This window comes from Telopea speciosissima, chromosome 7, assembly GCF_018873765.1.
Source record: "Telopea speciosissima isolate NSW1024214 ecotype Mountain lineage chromosome 7, Tspe_v1, whole genome shotgun sequence".
NCBI lineage: Eukaryota > Viridiplantae > Streptophyta > Magnoliopsida > Proteales > Proteaceae > Telopea > Telopea speciosissima.
The window spans coordinates 65,433,678-65,454,135 of record NC_057922.1 but is presented as its reverse complement, the minus strand read 5'-3'; the positions used below and the strand labels follow the sequence as shown (position 1 = coordinate 65,454,135).

General features: G+C 40.4%; 1 protein-coding gene across 1 annotated transcript in view; it reads left to right on the top strand.

The window, feature by feature from the left end:
* LOC122667905 (ATP-dependent DNA helicase Q-like 3) overlaps positions 1-20,458 on the top strand; it is a 98,853-nt gene that overhangs the window by 24,562 nt on the left and 53,833 nt on the right. Inside the window, exon 17 of the mRNA XM_043864383.1 lies at positions 7,290-7,405. Coding sequence (XP_043720318.1) covers positions 7,290-7,405 — 116 coding nt within the window. The remainder of the gene's footprint in view (positions 1-7,289; positions 7,406-20,458) is intronic.

Genomic DNA, 20,458 nt, shown 5'->3' with positions numbered 1-20,458 from the left:
CAAAGATTCCCAATCAAAATTAAATAAAAAGTGAATTCTTGGAATTTCAGGAACATGGCTGAATCCCAGGGAAAGAGGGCATTGGGACAGCATCAGGGCTGGAGATGATCCTCAATTGAACTAGATCAACCCAAATCATGTAGGGTTGAGAGTCTTTACAAGTCAACCTATCTAGCTTCATGGTTTTGGGTTGATTGAGTTATAAACTCAGCTAGAAAGGAAGGAAGGAAGGAAGAATTTGGGAAATTCAGAACAGTTTGAAGACTTCCAAATGGTGAATGGGGAAGATGATAGCAGCCCACTAATCCAGCCTTTTCTAGTTGTTCTCCTTCCAATTCCAAGTGTTCTAAGTCCTTCAAGTCTTCCTCCTTTTTTCTCCTCTTTCTCTCTAGAGCTGAAACGAATTCTGTTTTGGTTAAGAATGATATCCTAAGACTAAGCTTGTTAATATACTTAGCCTTACTGAGGGCTGTTTGGTTGGGTCAAAACAGAATTAGTTTTAAAAATGTGATTTTCTAAACTAATTAATGATAACTAACTCTATAAAAGCTTATAATTAATTCACAAGATTGATGTCCTATGCCATAAGTGGGGCCTCGGACATGTTGGCACACGGGCAGCTCGGGACACACGGGGGTGTGGGTCCCACAAGGGAAAATTACATTTCAGCCCCATGTACAATAAGGTATTAATTCTATACACTTTGGTAATGGCTTACTTGGAATCCTGGCCTATTTTAATAATAGGTTTAGCACCTACCCCGCAAAGCATATCTGGCATGCAAAACCTATATGCTGACCCCCGTTAGGCTCTTCAGACTCAACAAGGGCTAACTGAGTTGGTTCTTCGGGAATTTACAAAGGTGAGTCAAGGGAGTGGTCCGAAACCACCACCGATGCAGCCCACAACATTGAGGCACACATTGATATCGAACCAAAACTTGAAATCACACAAGTTCAAAAGTTCAAATTTGAGGTGGGTTTTACACGACCCGTATTCAATCTTGTGTTCTCCAAGTGCTTCTGGCGTAGAATGAGTGAAAAATGAGCAAATTGCACCAAAAACTCGAAAAATACCACCCTTGTGAGCTCTTGGTTGAAATTTCGACCGAGAGTCACTAGACAATATATAAATAGAAGGGAATTTTAAAGCTCAATATCTCGCGATATGGTACATTGGCTCGAAATATCGCGAGATGATCGAAATATCGCGAGAAACATTGTATTTTTTCATATCGAAGTGCCATTTCGTTTCAGACAGGTCGAGATACTGGAAATTCTTGAGATCTCGACCGAAATTTCACGAGTTTTAGTACTATGGGTAAACTGGCTTTTTGTGCTGCTATTCGTCACTTTTGGCTTCAGCGTAACCTTAGATGATGGGCCACCAACTCCAGATCCTTTAATCAGATTTGGGATTCCATCTCCTTTGACATCAGAAGCAGGTTTTCGTCAGTCCCTCTTCGTTTTACGGATTCCCCTAGAAATAGACAGATTGTAACTTCTTGGAATATCCCCCTTTAAGGGTGTATTTTTGTTCTTTGGCTCTTTCTTGCCTTTGCTTGTAATTGTTGTAATTTTTTCTGTTTCCTCTTGTTTCCCCTTTTGGGGCTTTCTCTCTTTGGTTAATGAATTTTTATTCACCCCAAAAAAAAATAAAAGCATAAGGTAGCTGCAAACCACAATAAAAAAATCAAGTACCAATCTCGTTGTTGCAAACCACAAGTAACCATCTTCATAAGAAACATGTTGCTGACATGAGCAGATGACATGAAAAAATATTAACATTCAAATAAGCAGATGACATGAGTAATTATAATAATCTTCAAATATCTCAGATTATAATCTCCAATCTCCCCCTCATGTGTAGCACTACACGCGGAAAAATAATGTAGGGGAGAACACTAAACACTACTTGTGCAGTCCAGTCATCATATCACAGTCAAAACAGGATACAAAGTCCAGATTTAGGTGAAATTGCATATCTCAAAATTAGAAACACAAAATGGCATGAGATATTGGATGTAATATCCGGGAAGAATACTTCATTCGCAGCCAACATTCATATGGTCAGCAACATCAATCTTCATATGTAAGAACCCCTAGTTTTCATGTTTCAACAACTATGGTTTCAGATATATTTTTTTCTTATTCTTCCTCTTCATGGCTCTGATACCATGTGACAAAATTAATATAATGGTAAGATGTGTACAGTTGTCCTGTGGTACTTTAAGCGTTGGCTGTTAGTCATGTTTTGGGGTTTGTCCCTAACGTGATATATTTGTTTTTAGTTTCCTTTTTTAGTCTGTAATGAGTGTTGTGTACTCTAAGTAGGATTCCTACTTAGAGTCCAACTGCTAACGTTAGGGGTTTGTCCCTAACGTGATATTAAGTAAACGTTAGCATGACCATGATACATAGACTGAATCTATTGTGGTTCAGCACATCCTCTCTCCCATCGTTCTCTCTCTTCACAATTGCAGGTACTGGTTTCATATCCTGGTTTGTTGCATGGTATCAGAGCTGTAACCAGTATCTGTTTTGAGAGTCGTTCAAGGTTCTGGTTTGTGGTGTACAGCTACCTAGGCTGACCCTTCCTATTTGTGGAACCCTAGTTGATAGGAGAAGAAGTGCTAGGGTTTCGATGAAGATTGTATATGTAAATCATACCTGCTATTGCTGAAAATTTCTGCTGCGAATCGATCTCTCTAGTTATGCTAAGATTTCTATCTGCTGGGCATGGATGCTGCGATCTGACTTTGAGGGCTGTTGTGGCTGCTATTTTGTATCGAAGAATTGATCGAAGATCTGATGCTGCTATTTTGAATCGATCCAATATTGCTGAAGATTTATTTGAACTAGGAATGTTATCATATGCTAGTTTGCTGAAGATGATGTTGATTTGCTGAAACCTATAGTCGGTTGATGCTGATTTGCTGAAGATGATGTCAAAGATTTATTTGATTCTAGGTTTCTGGAGTCGTTTTAGGGTTGCTTGATTCTATTATTGCTGATTTTCTTGGTTCTTGGTTGCTAGTTGGAGTCGATTTGCTGATTCAATTGGAATCTGCTGGAGTTGATTTGCTTGATTTAGTCTTCCCCATGGTTCTCAGTATTAAGGTTGAAAACCATATATCACGGAGAAACCTTGCTTGTTTTCTCCGCCTTGCTGCTGAGAATCATGGTTGAAGACGTTAACTCTTTCCACAATTCTTTTGTCCTTTATTCTATTATTTGAGTTTCCATTTATGCCCCCTCCCATCTTCCTTTATCCTCTTTTATCCATACTTTATAAACACTTCCAAGTTTGCTCACACTTAACTAGTAATTATCTTAATGTCCCATTGCCTCTTTATTTACCAATAGTCCCTTGAAAATTTCTGTTTATTTACCAAACTGCCATTGCCTTTTAATACTTTAAGAGCCTTGTTGATTTGGTGGCCCATAAGCGATCTGAGCTGGGTTTTGGGACCCCAGATTGCATTATTTGGTATATTTACTTTAGGTGGTCAGAATTTACAGAATTTCCATTGGTTTGTATATTTGCATTTTTGTTGCTTTGGTGGGCCCTAGATTATATCAGTTTGGTATTTGCATTTTTTTGAAGATTGGTTCTTGCATGCCGTGATGGTTGTTATTGTTATTGTTGGAGATTATGCTCAGATTTGTTTAAGTCTGTACTATCTAGTATTTTATTTGTTATTGTGAGGGGGAGATTGGGCATTATTTAATCGGGATCCTATTAGTGGCTGCTCTTGATTATGGGATGCTCATCCTTCGTGATGCTGGTTACTGCTGCCATATAATGGTGGATTATTCTTTATTGCATCCTCTGCATTATTTGTCCATATGTAATGCTACACGTGAGGGGGAAATTGGAGTAAAGATCTACATCATTTGCTCAAGTCATTAGCTGAAGATTATTATTATTTTGTTTGTGTAATCTGCTTGTGTCCTCAGCACCAATTTTATGTCTTAAGATAGTTGTTTGACGTATTCAACAATAATGCAATTTATTAATGGTCCACAGCAACCTTATGCTGTTTGGTTCACAACAATCTTATGCTGTCTTGTTCCCAGCAACCTTATATTGAGTTGTTTGGTCCCCAACAGCCTGATTCTGTTACTTGGTTCGCAGTGACCTATACTGCACTTTTACCTGGTTTGGCGCCACCTATGGTGCAATTTTTATACGTGACCTCTTTTTGGGGCTCATAAGTGTATCAATATTTGCGCTGTTATCTGTCTTCTTTGTGAAGATTACTACCGCTTTCCTTAAGAAGGGCTTATGATGTAGCTGTTGTATATTGCCCTTTTATCTGTCTTCTTTGTGGAAATTACTACCTAGTACCTACTACATGCCTTATTTGAGAAGGGCTTATGATGTTGCTATTGCTACTAGGGATGTAAATGGATATCCGAAAATCCGAATCCAATCCGCATTCGTTTATAGATATCCGGAAAAAAATCTGAATACTTAATAATAAAAAATTTAAGTAAATAATGATCTTGAGAGTTTTTGAAGATTTAACAGGTTCTAGAATATGAGGAAAAGAGAATCATGATCTAAGAGATATGGATTGAGAGTGAATTCTATCCCCTATGGGCTAGGGGGAGGAAGGTCTGAGTTACACAAGGCAGAGATGTAAACGGATAATCGAAAATCCGAATTCGATCCGTATCCGAATCCATCCGAATCCGTTTAGTGGTATCCGTATTCGGCTAGGGAATATATGGATCTGATCACATCCAATCCGTATCCGAGCCGAATCCGATCCGTTTACATCCCTAATTGCTACTATGATTTTATGGATTGCAGTTGGTGTTCTCTACCGCTTGTTTTGTTCATTGCTGATGGTTATGTTGGATTTATTCAACACAATATTTTTATCTACTATTGCTGATGATGATTGATATACTTGAGTTAGTATTTCTACCATAATGTAGTTCTCTTTGTGTAATGTAGTCCTAAATTGGTAGGAGACCAACTAGGAGCCAATCAACCTGGATCTGTTCTGAACAGGGAATTGGCTAGGTCAAAAATAGGGTTTTTGATGAAATTAGGGTTAGGGTTTGATGTATGGGTTATGTCAAGTTGAGGTAGGGGAGTCTATCAGTGAAGGTCCTGAAATGTTTTGATGGATGGAAGTGTGTAAACTTGAATGACAGTAAGTTAGGTTTAAGGGTTTCGGATTTTTGGAAAGTGTAAAGTGAGGGAATCTAGGGTTTAGAGTGAAGGTATAGGGGAATCCTTTTGTTCGAGTTTCCCTTTAGGCCCCTTTAGGGCAGAGGAGTGCTCAATCCAATATTGGGGCAGAACCGATGGCTGGTTTGGGGGTATTTTTGGGTTTCGGGTTTAAATATGGAGATGGAGAATCTAGGGTTTGGATGAATGAAAAGGGACATAAGTATGGATCGAGTGTAGGGGATAGGCAAGGGGTGTTGTGGTTTAAATTTGGTGGATTTCTGGTGGAGGGATAAGTCTGGACAGAATTAAGAGTGTGGAGAAAAGTGAAAACAAAGGGGTACACTTAGGGTTGGTGCTGTGGAGGGTTAGGAGAAGAAGTATGGGGTTGGAGATGCTTCCACACTTACTTGCAATGGCAGAAAGTAATCGGCAGTAGCTTGTAATTGCAAAAGCTCGAGTAAAAATTGGATCTTGGACAGAACTTGAAATAGAACTTGAAGATGAACCACCCTGGCTTCACGGGTCGATTGGATCAGACACCAATCCCACCAGCTTTGATCACACACAAAGCAAACCTTCACAGTGGAAGAGAAGTTGCAGCAGCTTGCAAGCAGTTTTTTTAGTTTTCAAAAGTGGAGAGTGAGGTGCTCCACGGTTTCTATTGCTTAAATAATGGCCTAAGGGCCTTACTCCTATTCAGCCTAGGAATACTCCTAGCCGGCTACACTATTCCACCTCCTCTTCTGATTTTGTGGGAGTGTGGACCCAAAAGAAAAAAGAAAATACAATAAATAAAAAAGGAGTGACTTAAGTCACTTAATTTGAACCACTGGTTCAACCAGGTTGGGCCAGTTCAATTTAAAAACATAAAACATTGATAAAAAACACTATGGAACTAGTACTACTACTACTACTGATTCTACTTGGACAGCAGCTTCTTGTTCCTCTTCTTCTTGCTGATGTAGTGCTTCAGCTCTGCATCACTATGCTCACTGGCGTCTACTACTGCTATTTATGTTCAAGACTGGTGCTGTGGTTAATATCTGTTCTTGTTGTTTCAAGATGGAGCGTTTGATATATATACTCGAGCTTGAGGGGAGAGTGTTAAGATGTATAATTGTCCTGTGGTACTTTTAAGTGTTGGCTGTTAGTCATGTTTGGGGGTTTGTCCTTAATGTGATATTCTTGTTTTTAATTTCTTCTTTTAGTTTCCTTTTAGTCTGTAATTTGTGTTGTGTACTCATAGTAGGTTTCCTACTTAGAGTCCATTTAGCTATTATAAGTAAAGGTTAGCATGACCATGATACATAGACTGAATCTATTGTGGTTCAGCACATCCTCTTTCCCATTGTTCACACTCTTCACAATTGCAGGTACTGGTTTCAGATCCTGGTTTGTTACATATAACAAACCAGAATCTATGAAGAAGAAGAAGAAGAAGAAGAAGAAGAAGAAGAAAGGAAGTAGAAGAGAAGAGAAGAAGGAGAAAGAAGAAGGGAACCAAGTGAGAAAGGGAGAGAGAGAGATCAATTGGGGAACAAAACAGAGGCTCGTTTGTGTGTAGTTAGCCAAACCGTGAGCAACAGTATAATATATAACTTATTGATCCCTAAGAGTCACGACTAATTGCAACTTAATCCATAAAAGCCCCCCCTATGGTAGTCACACTTACCAACTTAAACAGCACTATGACTTGTAAACACATTATTAAACTCTACCACAAATTATAAACATCACCACAACTTCAATAATTAGTTCATTCAAGGAAAGGTGGGTAGCTCTTTGGAGAGGCATCCTAGCTGTTGAATGCAATGTTGATTGTTACCTTGAAGTGTGGATTCTTTTTTATCTCTTGATATTATATTATTAACTTTTGAGGTGTGTAATTTACCTTGCTTCTAACGTTTATTTTTTATTTGTTTATGTTTGTTTTTAAGTTCTAAACTTACAATGTCTTTGCTTTTCTTTCTGTTTCTGGTCATACAAATGTGTTTTTTAGACTCCAGAGTCCTGACAGGTCCAAGGGCATATTTCTCTGTTATAGTTGTTCATCTGTTTTCATTTTCTACAGTTACTCATAAGTTGAATCTTTGAAACGGCAGATACTGTGGAGGCTGTGAAAGGCGTAGCCCGATCAAAATCAGGACTAAATCAGCGAATTGAATTCTTGCAGCATGCTGAAGAGGATTATTATCGGAAAAGAACTCCTAAAAAACAGGTCTGTTTTAAAATCTATAGTTTCCACATTTTTCTCAGTTGGTAGAACAATATTAATTGACATTTTCCAGCAATTGGAATTAGGAAGGGCTTGGGGACTTATTGAAATAATAATAAAAAAAAGAGCTGACGGGAGCTTTCCTGGAATATTTTAAGCAGTATTCTGTGACCTTTCCCACCCAGTAGGTTGAACCAATTGATTTGCCATCGGGTCCCCCTTAAACTGTTGGATCAACACTTCAACCTATTGATATTCAAAGTTTTATATAACCCAGCCGGATGAACGGTTGAATCCATGTCAGTTACGGCCTTACGGGTATAAAATGGCGTTGATTTTGAACAAAATGGTAAAAAAATTGGTATATATATATATATATATATAGAATTGTTAGGATTGTAAAAGGAGACAGAAAATACAATAATGCTCGTGTGGTATGCATATTAACCATGGACGAACCATCCAGTTGAACAGCTGCTACCCACCACCAGCACCAGGTCATTATTATATTATATATGTACTTTAAATTATCAAAAACAAAAAAATGACTGGTGTGATTTATCAATACTCAAAACACCAAATCTCCTATCCTCTACTTAGGAATTTTATCAACCCACATGTTACCTTTGCAACATAGCTAATTCCTGCTTTGCTTTTAATATGTCGATATATTAGCATACTTGAAACATTTTAAGCTTAGGTTATCCAGACCAGATGATTGACTTTTGAATCGACCTGGTGATACACCATCCCCTTTATAATGAGTCAATGGTGTAGAAAACGTGAACGTAAAACGATGCAGAAAAGAATGAAAATGGCAAACAACAATCACACAATACACACAAGGATTTACGTAGTTCGGCAAGATTTTCTATGGCCACGGTGAGATGAGACCTGCTTCACTATCAATGGGGAATAGGTTTCAGCCGCTCGTCCTCACACCTCTCTCAGATTACAGAGAAAACCATCTCACAACAAATATATAGTGAAACCCTACATAGGTACATATTACCAAATTACAGAGAAGACCATCTCAATACAAAATTTTCCTCGGACCCTTTGGCCCCTACAGACTCTTAACAGCCCTTTGGAATCAGCCCCACTTATGCAAGCGATGGACCAAGTTTCTGAACGTTGATAGTAAATTTGTTATTGTTATATTCTGAACTTTATTCTAATATATAGGAAGTGATGGATGATTGCTGTTTTGTGCTTTCGTCATTTTATTTGGGTGAGGGAGGGGGAGGGGGGGGAGAAGAAAAGAAGATTGTGTGCTAGTTATTTCGACTGTTGCACCTCACAAAGAGATTCTGGCCCATGGAGTACAATGAAAAGACATCAATTTCACCCTGTTCTTTTTCACTACATGGCCTTACCTACCACTCCTTCTCAATCATCAACGAGAGCTGTTTCTTCAACCTCTCTCTCTCTATAGGTAGTTATTTGGGTTTACTCTTTTTTGATAATTAGGAAATCCCCTAGTGAAAAGAGATTTGGCACTGGAGAGAGAGAGAGAACTTAAAATTTCCTGGTCATTTCATATGCACATCAAACATGTCCAAACCCTGCATTCCTTCTCATGAGCCTCCTTGGTGAGAAAGCTGTATTATGAAGCGGTATAAAGCAGATCTATGCTCTTCTATACCCTTCCTGAACTGAATGTGAGAACTGTATAAATGAGCCAGCAAGTATCTTCATGTTTCCCTTCCAACAAATTGCTTAAAAATTGAAGACCAAATCTACTTTCTGATTTTTGAATTCAAAACAATCAGCAAATTGCACAATCTTTGTCAACAGCAACCCTGTATTATATTAGACATCAGTCCATTAACCTTCCACCCTAAACCCTTGCCCTTTCAACACTTCAGTTTGTCTCTTCCAACTCTGAAAGTTATTTTCTCTATGATTTTTAAAAAAAAATTAATATTGGTAGATGATATATGCTCTCAAGGATTTTATCATACTGGCTTATGATATTCTTGAACACTGCACCCATGAACTCGTTTAACTCTTCTTGCATCCCATCAAACATGGGACACCGTATTTCTCTGTAATCAACTCCCTCTAAGAGACTGAAGATTCCAAACTGAATCATTACAGAAATTTACATATATACCATCCTTCACTTTGATCAATGATATCTGTGTGTGTGTGTGTGTGTGGTGATTTTGCATTCACTCCATTTGATAAGTAGGGAAAGCTGAAAGCCCCTTGTTGAGAAAGACAAGAAGCAACCATGTTGAAGTTATCATGCAAATATGTACATGGTGTTATATTCACCTCTTTCACATGTCCCTGAATCATTCCCCCTCCCCCGCGTTGCGACTTCTAAATATCCCTATGATCCGATCCTCACTTTGTTTTTATTTTATTTGGTTTAACTTTTTTGGGATGAAGAACAAGATTGTTAAGATGTGTTAGTGTCGGCAGGGGTGTTTTTGTAATGAAATGTTATGATTCTGTCCTTATGTGTAAATTACACATAAGTTATAAGACCTAAATTATAGACCCGTTGATGCAGATCCAAAGACCTACATCCACATGAAGAAGAAGAAGAACAAGTAGTCCAAGTGTGTCCAAGTAGTTTAGTGGATTTCTATGTTTATTAAATTTCCATAGTTTTATTTTGATGTAATAAATTGAACCAGTCCACAGCTGGTTGAACCAGTAGTTCAATTTAAATTTAAATTTAATTGTTTCTTTTAAAAAATAGGTCATGTGACAACTTAATTGTCCATTCCCCCCCTCCTCTCCACGGTTTTGAGAGAGGAGGTGCTTTGTATAAGACTCGGCCAAGGATTCTCATTCCTAGGCTGAATAGGAAAAAGGCCTTTTGGCCATTATAAATAAAGTCAATTTCGTGGGGGCTCTTTTTAACCTCACAATTTTGAAATTAAACTCGTGTTATCGTGATCTTGGTATTAGCGCAGAGAGCTAATACCGAGAGCACAGTGAGGAGGGTATATTATTCTATTTAGTTATTAGGTTGTTTCTTTTATTTATTTAGGTGTTTACTGTTTTACCCTTTAAGTGATTACATAATGAAGGTTTAGAGGAGAGTAACACATATCGTGGAACTCTCCCAGTTCTGCAGATTCTCGTCTCCTCTTCTCTCTCGGCTTCTCTTCTTCTTCTTCTTCTTCTTTTTGCTTCATTAGTTTACATGGTATCAGAGCTGTAAGGACTGCTACAGATTTAGTGGATCACTGCTTCCCTTATCTACAGCATTCGATTGAAGTTTTAAATATTTTTTGAAGACTTGAAGCACTTGCGGTTTCTTCTATTTTTTGTTTGAAGGGGTGCAGCACCCTATGCTGTTTTTTGGATTTGTTTAGAGACTAGTTCATGCTATGAATTAAGAACTAGGTCTCTCTTTTTGTTTGAGGAATATTTGAAGGATTTTTTAGATGAGGTGAAGATTTTGTCAGGGTTTTGGTTGAGGAGATCGATTGCTGCCTCCACTGTCTGTATCGGATTTTGTCAGGGTTTTATCTGAGGGAATTGATTGCTGCCTTTTGCTGCCTCTATTGACTTCTATCAAGGTTCTTTAGTCTTTATCGATTTCTGTCCCTGTTTTCAGCATTCTTCATTCTATTTTGTCTTCACTTCATCAAGTAGATCATGGGTGATGAGTTGAAATCTGTTGAAGGTTCAGAGTCAGTAACAACAAAGATTTTTTCTTCCTCTTCCAATCGTGTTACCAAGAAGAAGTTGGAAGGGGTTACCAATTTTTTGCAGTGGAAGAAAATTGTTCGGCTAGTGTTAACTGGCCGTGATCAGCACAAACACCTATTCGACACTAAGCCTGAGAATGACCCTTTGTGGGAGACAGTTGATGCTCGAATCTTGGGACAGATGCTGAATTCTATGGATCACCAAATTGTGGACTTGGTGACACACATTGACACAGTGAAGGAGTTGTGGGATTATCTTAATGTTTTGTATTCTGGACAAAACAATCTTTCCTGCATTTATGACTTGTCCCAAGAGTTCTACAGGGTTGATAGGAAGGGTCGTACTTTGACCCAGTACTTTGCTGATTTTAAGAGAATGTATGAAGAGCTTAATTCCTTACTTCCTATCACTGCCAATGTGGAACAGATGCAGAACCAGCGGGAACAACTTGATGTTATGGGTTTTTTGGGAGGTCTTGGGAAAGAATTTGACTCTGTTCGCTCCCAAATTCTTGGTGGTGACAAGGTCGCCACTTTGTCTGAAACCTTTTCCAGGGTTCTTTGTGTTCTTCGGGAACACACTACTGATGGTAATACTTCAGCCCTGGCTTCTTTTCCATCCAACCGTGTGCCCAACAGTGGGGCTGGTAGTGGTGGTAATGTCAGTTCTGGTGGTGGCCGTGGTCGTGATGGTGGGGCTAGTGTTTCTAGTAAGGCACCTACCTTGGGTACTCAGGGTACCTCTGATGTTTCTGGTGGTTCCGTGCGCACTTGTCATCATTGTGGTCGTCCAGAACATATCCAACGTTTACATTGGAAACTTCATGGCAAACCACCTCGAATGGTTTGCCAATTACGCTACGGTGATTCTCCTGTTTCTCCACAGCCTGAGGGTAAGACTGTGAAGATGTCTGATGATGAATATGCCCGTTATACACAGTTTCAGATTTCTCAACCAGCCCAGCCTCCAACTGCGACCTTTGTTCAGACAGGTAATGCCACTGCATGCCTTTCGACTGTCTCTTCCCATCCCTGGATCATTGATTCAGGGGCCTCCAAGCACATAACTGCCGTTTCAGGTATATTTTCTTCTTTTCAGCAATCCTCTTCGAGTGTCACTTTAGCTAATGGTTCCTTGGCTAAGGTGACTGGTACTGGTACTGCCCATATTACACCTTCACTTTCTTTGTCTTCCGTTCTTTATGTTCCTGATTTTCCTTTTAACCTTTTCTCTGTTAGTCGGTTTATTAAATCCCATAACTGTTCTGTAACCTTTTCTTCTGACTCTTGTGTATTTCAGGATCTTTCGTCGAAGAGGATGATTGGTAGAGGTCGTGCATCAGGGGGACTTTACATACTTGAGGACACTTCATCTATGGCGTGTACCGGTGTGGCGTCACCCCACCATATTCATTGTCGTTTGGGTCATCCTTCGTTGGAGAGTTTGAAGCTTCTTGATGGTCGTTTTCGGTCAATTTCTAGTTTTAATTGTGAGTCATGTCAGTTTGGGAAACTCCACCGTGTGAGTTATCCACCTAGAGTCAATAAACGGTCTGATCAACCAATGTCTTTAGTTCATTCAGATGTTTGGGGTCCATGTCCTGTCGTTTCCACTTTGGGTTTTCGTTACTTTGTAACTTTTGTTGATGATTATTCCAGGGTTACCTGGATCTATTTAATGAAAAATCGTTCTGAGTTATTTTCTATATTCTGTGCATTATTGAATGAAGTGAATAATCAGTTTTCACACTCTTTGCGTGTTCTTCGTAGTGATAATGCTAAGGAATCTTTTTCTGCTCCTTTTGCTGATTTTATGACTTAGCGTGGTATTATTCATCAGTCCTCTTGTGCCTACACCCCCCAGCAAAATGGTGTGGCTGAGAGGAAAAATAGACATTTGATGGAGGTTCCTCGTTGTCTCTTGTTTGAGATGCAAGTGGCTAAATCCTTTTGGGCAGATGCTGTTTTAACCTCGTGTTATCTCATTAATCGTATGCCTTCTTCGGTTTTACGTGGTGGTATTCCTTTTTCTTTGTTGTTTCCTTCTGCGCTACTGTTTGTTTTGCCACCACGTGTGTTTGGTAGTGTTTGCTTTATTCGTGATCATCGTCCAGGTGTTTCCAAGTTGGATCCCAAGGCTCTCAAGTGCATGTTTGTTGGTTATTCTCGCACTCAAAAGGGTTATCGTTGTTATTCTTTTGACTTGCAAAAATATTTTGTTACAACTGATGTATCTTTCTTCGAGTCTACACCGTTTGTTCATTCTTCTAGTACTGTGTCTGACTTGGATGATGATATTCCTGTTACTGTTGTTCGGTCTATTGTTCACCATGCTCCGCAGGCTGCCTCATTACCGGCACCTCGACCTAGTGTGTTTCAACGTCACCAATGGAAAGTATGTCCTTGGACCCCTGCTACATCGACTTCTACGCCATCTCCTACTTTGTCGGCAAATCCTGTGATAGGTAATGATCCTCCTCCTTTGGAACCTTCTTCTGATCTTGATATTCCTATTGCTTGTCGTAAGGGGGTTAGGGCCTGTACCCAACACCCCATTTCTAACTTTGTTTCCTATGATGGTTTGTCTTCTACTTTTCATTCTTGTTTACATACTGTTGAGAACCATCCTGTTCCTAAGTCTGTCGTAGAGGCATTGTCTAGTCCTGGTTGGAGGGCTGCTATGGGTGAGGAATTATCGGCATTGGAAGTAAATCAGACTTGGGATCTTGTTCCCTTACCTTCGGGGAAGACTGCTATTGGTTGTCGCTGGGTGTATGTGGTGAAGGTGAATCCTGATGGGTCCTTAGCTCTCTTGAAAGCCCGTTTGGTTGCCAACGGGTATGCCCAAGTATATAGTGTGGATTACTTGGATACCTTTTCTCCCATGGCAAAGCTTACTTCTGTTCGTATTTTGATATCTCTTGCTGCTACGTATCATTGGCCCTTATATCAGCTTGATGTCAAGAATGCATTCTTGCATGGTGATTTGCATGAAGAAGTTTATATGAAGCAACCTCCTGGGTTTGTTGCTCAGGGGGAGTCTGGCTTGGTGTGTAAATTGAAGAAATCTCTCTATGGACTGAAACAGTCCCCTAGAGCGTGGTTCGGCAGGTTTACTGAAGTTGTGTTAGAGTTTGGGCTGACACAGTGTGATAGTGATCATTCTGTATTTTTCCGCTGTTCTGAAGGTGGAAAATTGTTTCTTGTGGTTTATGTTGATGATATAGTCATCACAGGAGATGATGTTTCTGGAATTGATGGTTTGAAGGCACACTTGCAGCAGAAATTTCAGACTAAGGACTTGGGAAGGCTGAAATATTTTTTGGGTGTGGAAGTTGCTCAATCAAAGAAAGGGATATCGCTCTCACAGCGGAGATATATTCTTGATCTTCTGTCAGAAACAGGAATGCTAGGCTCTAAACCTCTAGATACTCCTATGGATCCTAATTTAAAACTTGTTGCAGAGGATGGTGAGATTTTAAGTGATCCAGAAAAGTATCGAAGGCTTGTTGGAAAATTAAACTATCTCACAGTGACTAGGCCTGATATAGCTTTTCCGACTAGTGTGGTGAGTCAGTTTTTGTCTGCTCCTCGGACATCTCATTGGGAGGCTGTTGTGCATATTTTACGCTATCTTAAAAGGGCTCATGGACGTGGTCTTCTCTACAGTGATCATGGTCATGGGTGGATAGTAGGTTTTTCAGATGCTGACTGGGCAAGATCTCCAATTGATAGACGAGATACTACAGGTTACTGTGTATTTGTTGGTGGAAATTTGGTGTCCTGGAAGAGTAAGAAACAGACAGTTGTTGCCCGCTCCAGTGCAAAGTCAGAATACAGGGCTATGGCACTTGTTACCTATGAGTTGATGTGGGTAAAGCAATTAATGACTGAATTTGGCTTTGTTGATGGTGCTCCAATGAAACTGTGGTGTGATAATCAAGCTGCTGTCCATATTGCTTCAAATCCGGTGTTTCATGAGAGGACGAAACACATTGAGGTTGACTGTCATTTCATTCGAGAAAAGCTACAACAAGGTTTAATTTCTCCTGGCTATGTCCGTACAGGAGAACAACTCGCAGACGTGTTCACAAAGTCATTGGGAAGTGCAAGAGTGGATTATATTTGTAACAAGCTGGGCATGATTGACATCTATGCTCCAGCTTGAGGGGGAGTGTTATCGTGATCTTGATATTAGCGCAGAGAGCTAATACCGAGAGCACAGTGAGGAGGGTATATTAGTCTATTTAGTTATTAGGTTGTTTCTTTTATTTATTTAGGTGTTTACTGTTTTACCCTTTAAGTGATTACATACTGAAGGTTTAGAGGAGAGTAACACATATCGTGAAACAGTGATTTGGTTGATATGTGTATCTTCTATTTTCCTAGTCCTAGTTGGAGTCCTAGTTTCTAGTTATGTCAAGTCCTAATTCTACTGTGAGTTGTTAGTCTTAGTTTCAGTTTGAGTTGTTAGTTCTAGTTCTTTTCCTATTGTAACTTGGAATCCTATCATGATTAGGAATTCCTAATCTGATTAGGAGTTCCCCTTTCTATTTGTAATTTCCCCTTTATTATAAATAGAGGGGCTTTCCTATCAATGAAAATAACAAGTTATTATTCTCTCATTCTCTCTTTTTCTCTTCTCTCAAGTTACTGGTTGCAGGTCCTAGGTTTTCTACATGGTATCAGAGCTAGGCAACCAGTGACTGATTCTCTCCAAGATTGCCATTTTGAGAGTCGGTTTGGGTTTCTGGTTTGAAGAAGAAACCCCTAGTTTAAAGAAGAAGAACTAGAGTTTCATGTACTAAGTTCGTATGACTTTCGTATACTGTTGGTGCTGAATTATTTGATTTTACTTTGGTTTCCTACTGCTGGTTCCATCGTTGATGTTTGAATATCTCTGTTGAAGATTTATTCGATTCTGAAAACTCTACATCAGATTTCGAATCTGATTTCTGCTCTTCTGCTGAGATGCGTTGCAGACTACATACTGATTTGTTGATCGATTAATGAGGAACCTGGTTCTGGGCTGTAGTTGCTTTTGAAGAACCTGCTTTAGTTGAAGGTGCAAACCCTTTTGTTTTTTCTCTCGATTTGACGGTGATCAAGGGGCTGAAGTTCATGACCTGCCCAATTTTTGCTTGGTTTCTCTTTTCTTGACTTGGTTTGTCTCTTGATTCCTTTCCACTGGTTCCACCTATGTCTGCCGCTGCTACGGTTTATGGTGTTTTCTAGTTCGAAGGTTTGGTTGTGGAATTAAATTCTGGACTTTTTCTAATGCTGAGACACCCCTACTGCAACTATTTGATTTCTGGGATTTACTCCTCTGCTGGCTTTATTTTATCTTTGCTGCAACTATTTGATTGAAGACGAAGATATGCAGTTCCACCATATTGCTGATTTTATTGCTGTTTTCGTACATGGAACCATCTTGACTGCCATTTTAGTTACCGCTGCCTGGCTTTTCCCCTGAATTTCATGGTGTCGAATGCTGTATTCTCTGCTTCATCCTAGCAAGTTGCTACTGCCTTTCTCTGGTTTCTGCCTAAAAAATTCCTTTCTCAACTGCCACTGTTTGCACCCTCTGGTTGCGTTTCAAGGAAGGAACTGATGGAGTCATCTTTTTACCCTCTACCACTCTCAACTCCTTACTGCTAAGAATCGTGGTTGAAGATGATGGTATTGAGGTTGCGTGACTCACAAGTCCTCCTCACTACTTTTCAAATCAGCCTTCCTTTTTACCCTTCTTTTTCTTTATTTTATTACCCATATCACGTTTCCTTTTCTTTTTCCTTTTAAGTTTTAACTTATTAGGTAATTAATACCCTACCCTTTAATTATTACCCATCCTTCTCATGGTTATTTACATCTTGCCATTAAGAGTTTGCTCCTTCCAAGTATGTCCCCCATCTATAAATCTAATTCCCTACATGACCCATTACTTTCTTATTTACCAAGGGCCCCTTGCAAAATTCTGGTTATTTACGGAACTGCCATTACCTTTTAATGCATTCCCCTATTTGACTACCCAATTGATCCTTGAAATTCTGGTTTATTACCAGTTTGCCCTTTGGCTTGGTTTGTATTTAAAAATGGATTTCCACCGAATTACAGCCATGCCATCTTTTTTTTTCCAACACCGTTCCCTTTCAATAATACTAATTCCCTTCATATCCCAAAACATACCTTTGGCATTTACCCATAACACCTTTGGAACCTTCTAGTAAATTATAATTTTGCCATTCCTTCCTTTTTAATTACCCATAACACTTTTAGAATATTCTGGAATATTATGTTTTTGCCCTATTTTTTACATTCTCTCTGTTATGTCCACGTGTACTACACGTGAGGGGGGGATTAAGTACAGTACACCTGCAGACATTGCAGAATGCAAAACTTGCAGGAACATTGGTGCAAAACATAGAAGATCAGTTTTCTCCACCATTGCCATTGGGTATCCCTTGTTATTGGGTTGGGTTTGCTGTAAGGGGGAGATTGAAGTATTGAAGAGTATTGAAGATATTTGGTTGTTGCTTATTTGAGGACTTTCAGTTGGGTTGATAAGTATTTTTTCCGCTGCCTGATTTAGTTTGTTTTCGCTGCTTGCTGCTCTAGTTATTTCACTTCAAGATTCTAAGTCGCTATGACAATCTGAGATTCATCACTGGATAGCTATTGAAGATCGTTGAAAGCTGCCTTTTTTGGAAGACATTCCAGTCTCGGTTTGCTGATCATGTCTGTCCAAGTTTTGAAGATCTATTTTTCAAGTTCTCGAAGGTTTATTTGGGAGATGCATTCATATGTTCAGCTGGATTCTGCTGCACCTTAGTTTTTTTTCTCCATTTTGTTCAAGTTGGGCATTAGTACCTTGTATGCGCCAACTTGAGGGGGAGTGTTTGCATTATTATAGAGTTCTTTTTTTTTCCTTTTAGTTCAAGCTGGATCTTTTTTCTTTACTTATTTGTATAATCTAGCTTGAGGGGGAGTGTTGAAGTACTGTTCACGTGAACGGTGAATTGGTTGATATGTGTATCTTCTATTTTGCTAGTCCTAGTTGGAGTCCTAGTTTCTAGTTATGTCAAGTCCTAATTCTACTGTGAGTTGTTAGTCTTAATTTCAGTTTGAGTTGTTAGTTCTAGTTCTTTTCCTATTGAAACTTGGAATCCTATCATGATTAGGAATTCCTAATTTGATTAGGAGTTCCCCTTTCTATTTGTAATTTTCCCTCTATTATAAATAGAGGAGCTTTCCTATCAATGAAAATAACAAGTTATTATTCTCTCATTCTCTCTTTTTCTCTTCTCTTAAGTTACTAGTTACAGGTCCTAGGTTTTCTACAGAAGGTTTAGAGGAGAGTAACACATATCGTGGAACCATCTGATGGAGGTCACGACTCAAAGCTTTGTGCCCCTCCTACAGTCGAACCATCTGATGGAGGTGATGCCGTTGTTGCTCCAACTGCTACTGCTTCTCCTTCGGCTGTTCGAGAGATGCCCCCTCTGCAACCAAGCTCTCTCTATCACCGGCGCAGGTCCAGAGGTAGAAGAAGACATAGGTCAAACCACCGAAACCCTAAGCAAGCTCCGGGGATGCAGACGACGCAAACGACAGGCTCCGGCGACCCTATCAGGCCCCCTCTGCAGCCTACTCTGTCCCAGAACATATTTAGCCTTTTGGCTGATGGGTGACGACACGGAGGACACAAAGGTCTTCGATTGCCCCGAAAAGCTTTCCTTTGACGTCTTACCGCGCAGCAGATCAAGGATGTCGAATGAGCCAGGCGCTGAACTCCCCATTTCCAGCTCTCCCTCCGGCCCTGCCACTGCTCTAGCTGCTCTGCCATCGCTATGCCCTCTGGGAAGTCTCCCTTTGCACTCTACTGGTTCAGCTTCTTTATCTCGAGCCTCCTCTCTGCTGGGCCTTTTAGAGATAAACTCCATGACAAGCTTTCTTCCTCTGTCTTCATTGGGATCCACTTCTGGTGACGTCACCGACTTGAGCCTTTTGAACGAAACCCACCTAGACCACTCAGACTTGGCCCTGCCTAACTTAAACCGCTTGGCAGCTGGGCCATCCAACTCCCCAACCCATCACTTAATCCATCCTGCTTCCAGGTCGGGTCTTCCTTCTAACCCATCCCCGCCCCATAACCCTCTTTCTTCTTCTCCTTCACCCGTCACCCCTGCTGCCCACCCTCAATGCAGCTCCAGGAAAAATTCTCGCAACTGCTCCTACAAGCGGAGGCACCACAGCGTCACAAGATCTCGGTCTGTTATGGCTCGACTCCTGGAGTCCCCCCTGCCCCTCCTCCCTCTGCCTCAATGATCCAAAGCCTTATTTGGAATATCCGAGGCCTTAACTCTGCCTCGAAGCAAGTCTCTGTCCGTTCCAGAATTCGCTCTTCCCGCCCTGCTTTTTGTTGCCTCCTTGAAACTCATATCAAAGAGGATAATTCAGCAAAAATCCTTAAATCCATTGCCCCTGGTTGGTCCCTTATCTCCAACTATTCCTCCCACCTGAATGGTCGTATCTGGGTTATTTGGGACCCAAAAAAGATTTCCATCTCCCTCCTTTCTTCTTCCCCCCAATTCATCCACTTTCGTTTGTCCGACCCCTTAAGTCATTCTCCCTTTCTCTTCACTGCTATCTATGCTTTCAACTACCCCATCCAAAGATCTCTTCTCTGGGACGACCTGCGTGCGATTGCCAGTACCATTGGAGCTTCTCCCTGGGGTCTAGGAGGTGACTTTAATGTTATTCGGTTCAGCAATGAAAAACAAGGAGGAAACCACCTTGATTTGGAGGCTATGGACAACTTCAACAATTGTATTGATGACATTGGTGTAAATGACCTCAGGTGGACAGGTTTTCCCCACACTTGGAGCAACAAAAGATCAGGTAGCAATCGTATCAGCTGCAAGCTGGATCGTGTTTTAGTCACTGAAGAGTGGCTCACCTCCTTCCCATCCTCCCAAGCTACCTTTGATAACCCAGACATCTCAGACCACTCCCCCATTGCCCTTGCCATCCAGCCTTACATCTCCTTCGGTCCCAAGCCTTTCAAGTATTTTGACATGTGGTCTTCCCACTCCTCCTTCTTACCCACGGTTATGTCTGCTTGGTCTAAACCAGTGCATGCCTTCTCCACCCCCCTTATAGCCTTCTTCAGAAAGCTCCGCAATGTCAAGGAAGCCCTCAAGCTTTGGAACAGGAATACTTTTGGTGACATCTCTATCCAAGTCACTGATTGCAAAGAAAGGCTGGCCTCTGTCCAGCTTCAGCTGCAGACTGATATGCACAATATTGCCCTTGCTGATGCCGAGAAGTTTGTCTCAACTGAGCTCACTTCCTTGCTCTCCCGTGAAGAAAGCTTCCTCAAGCA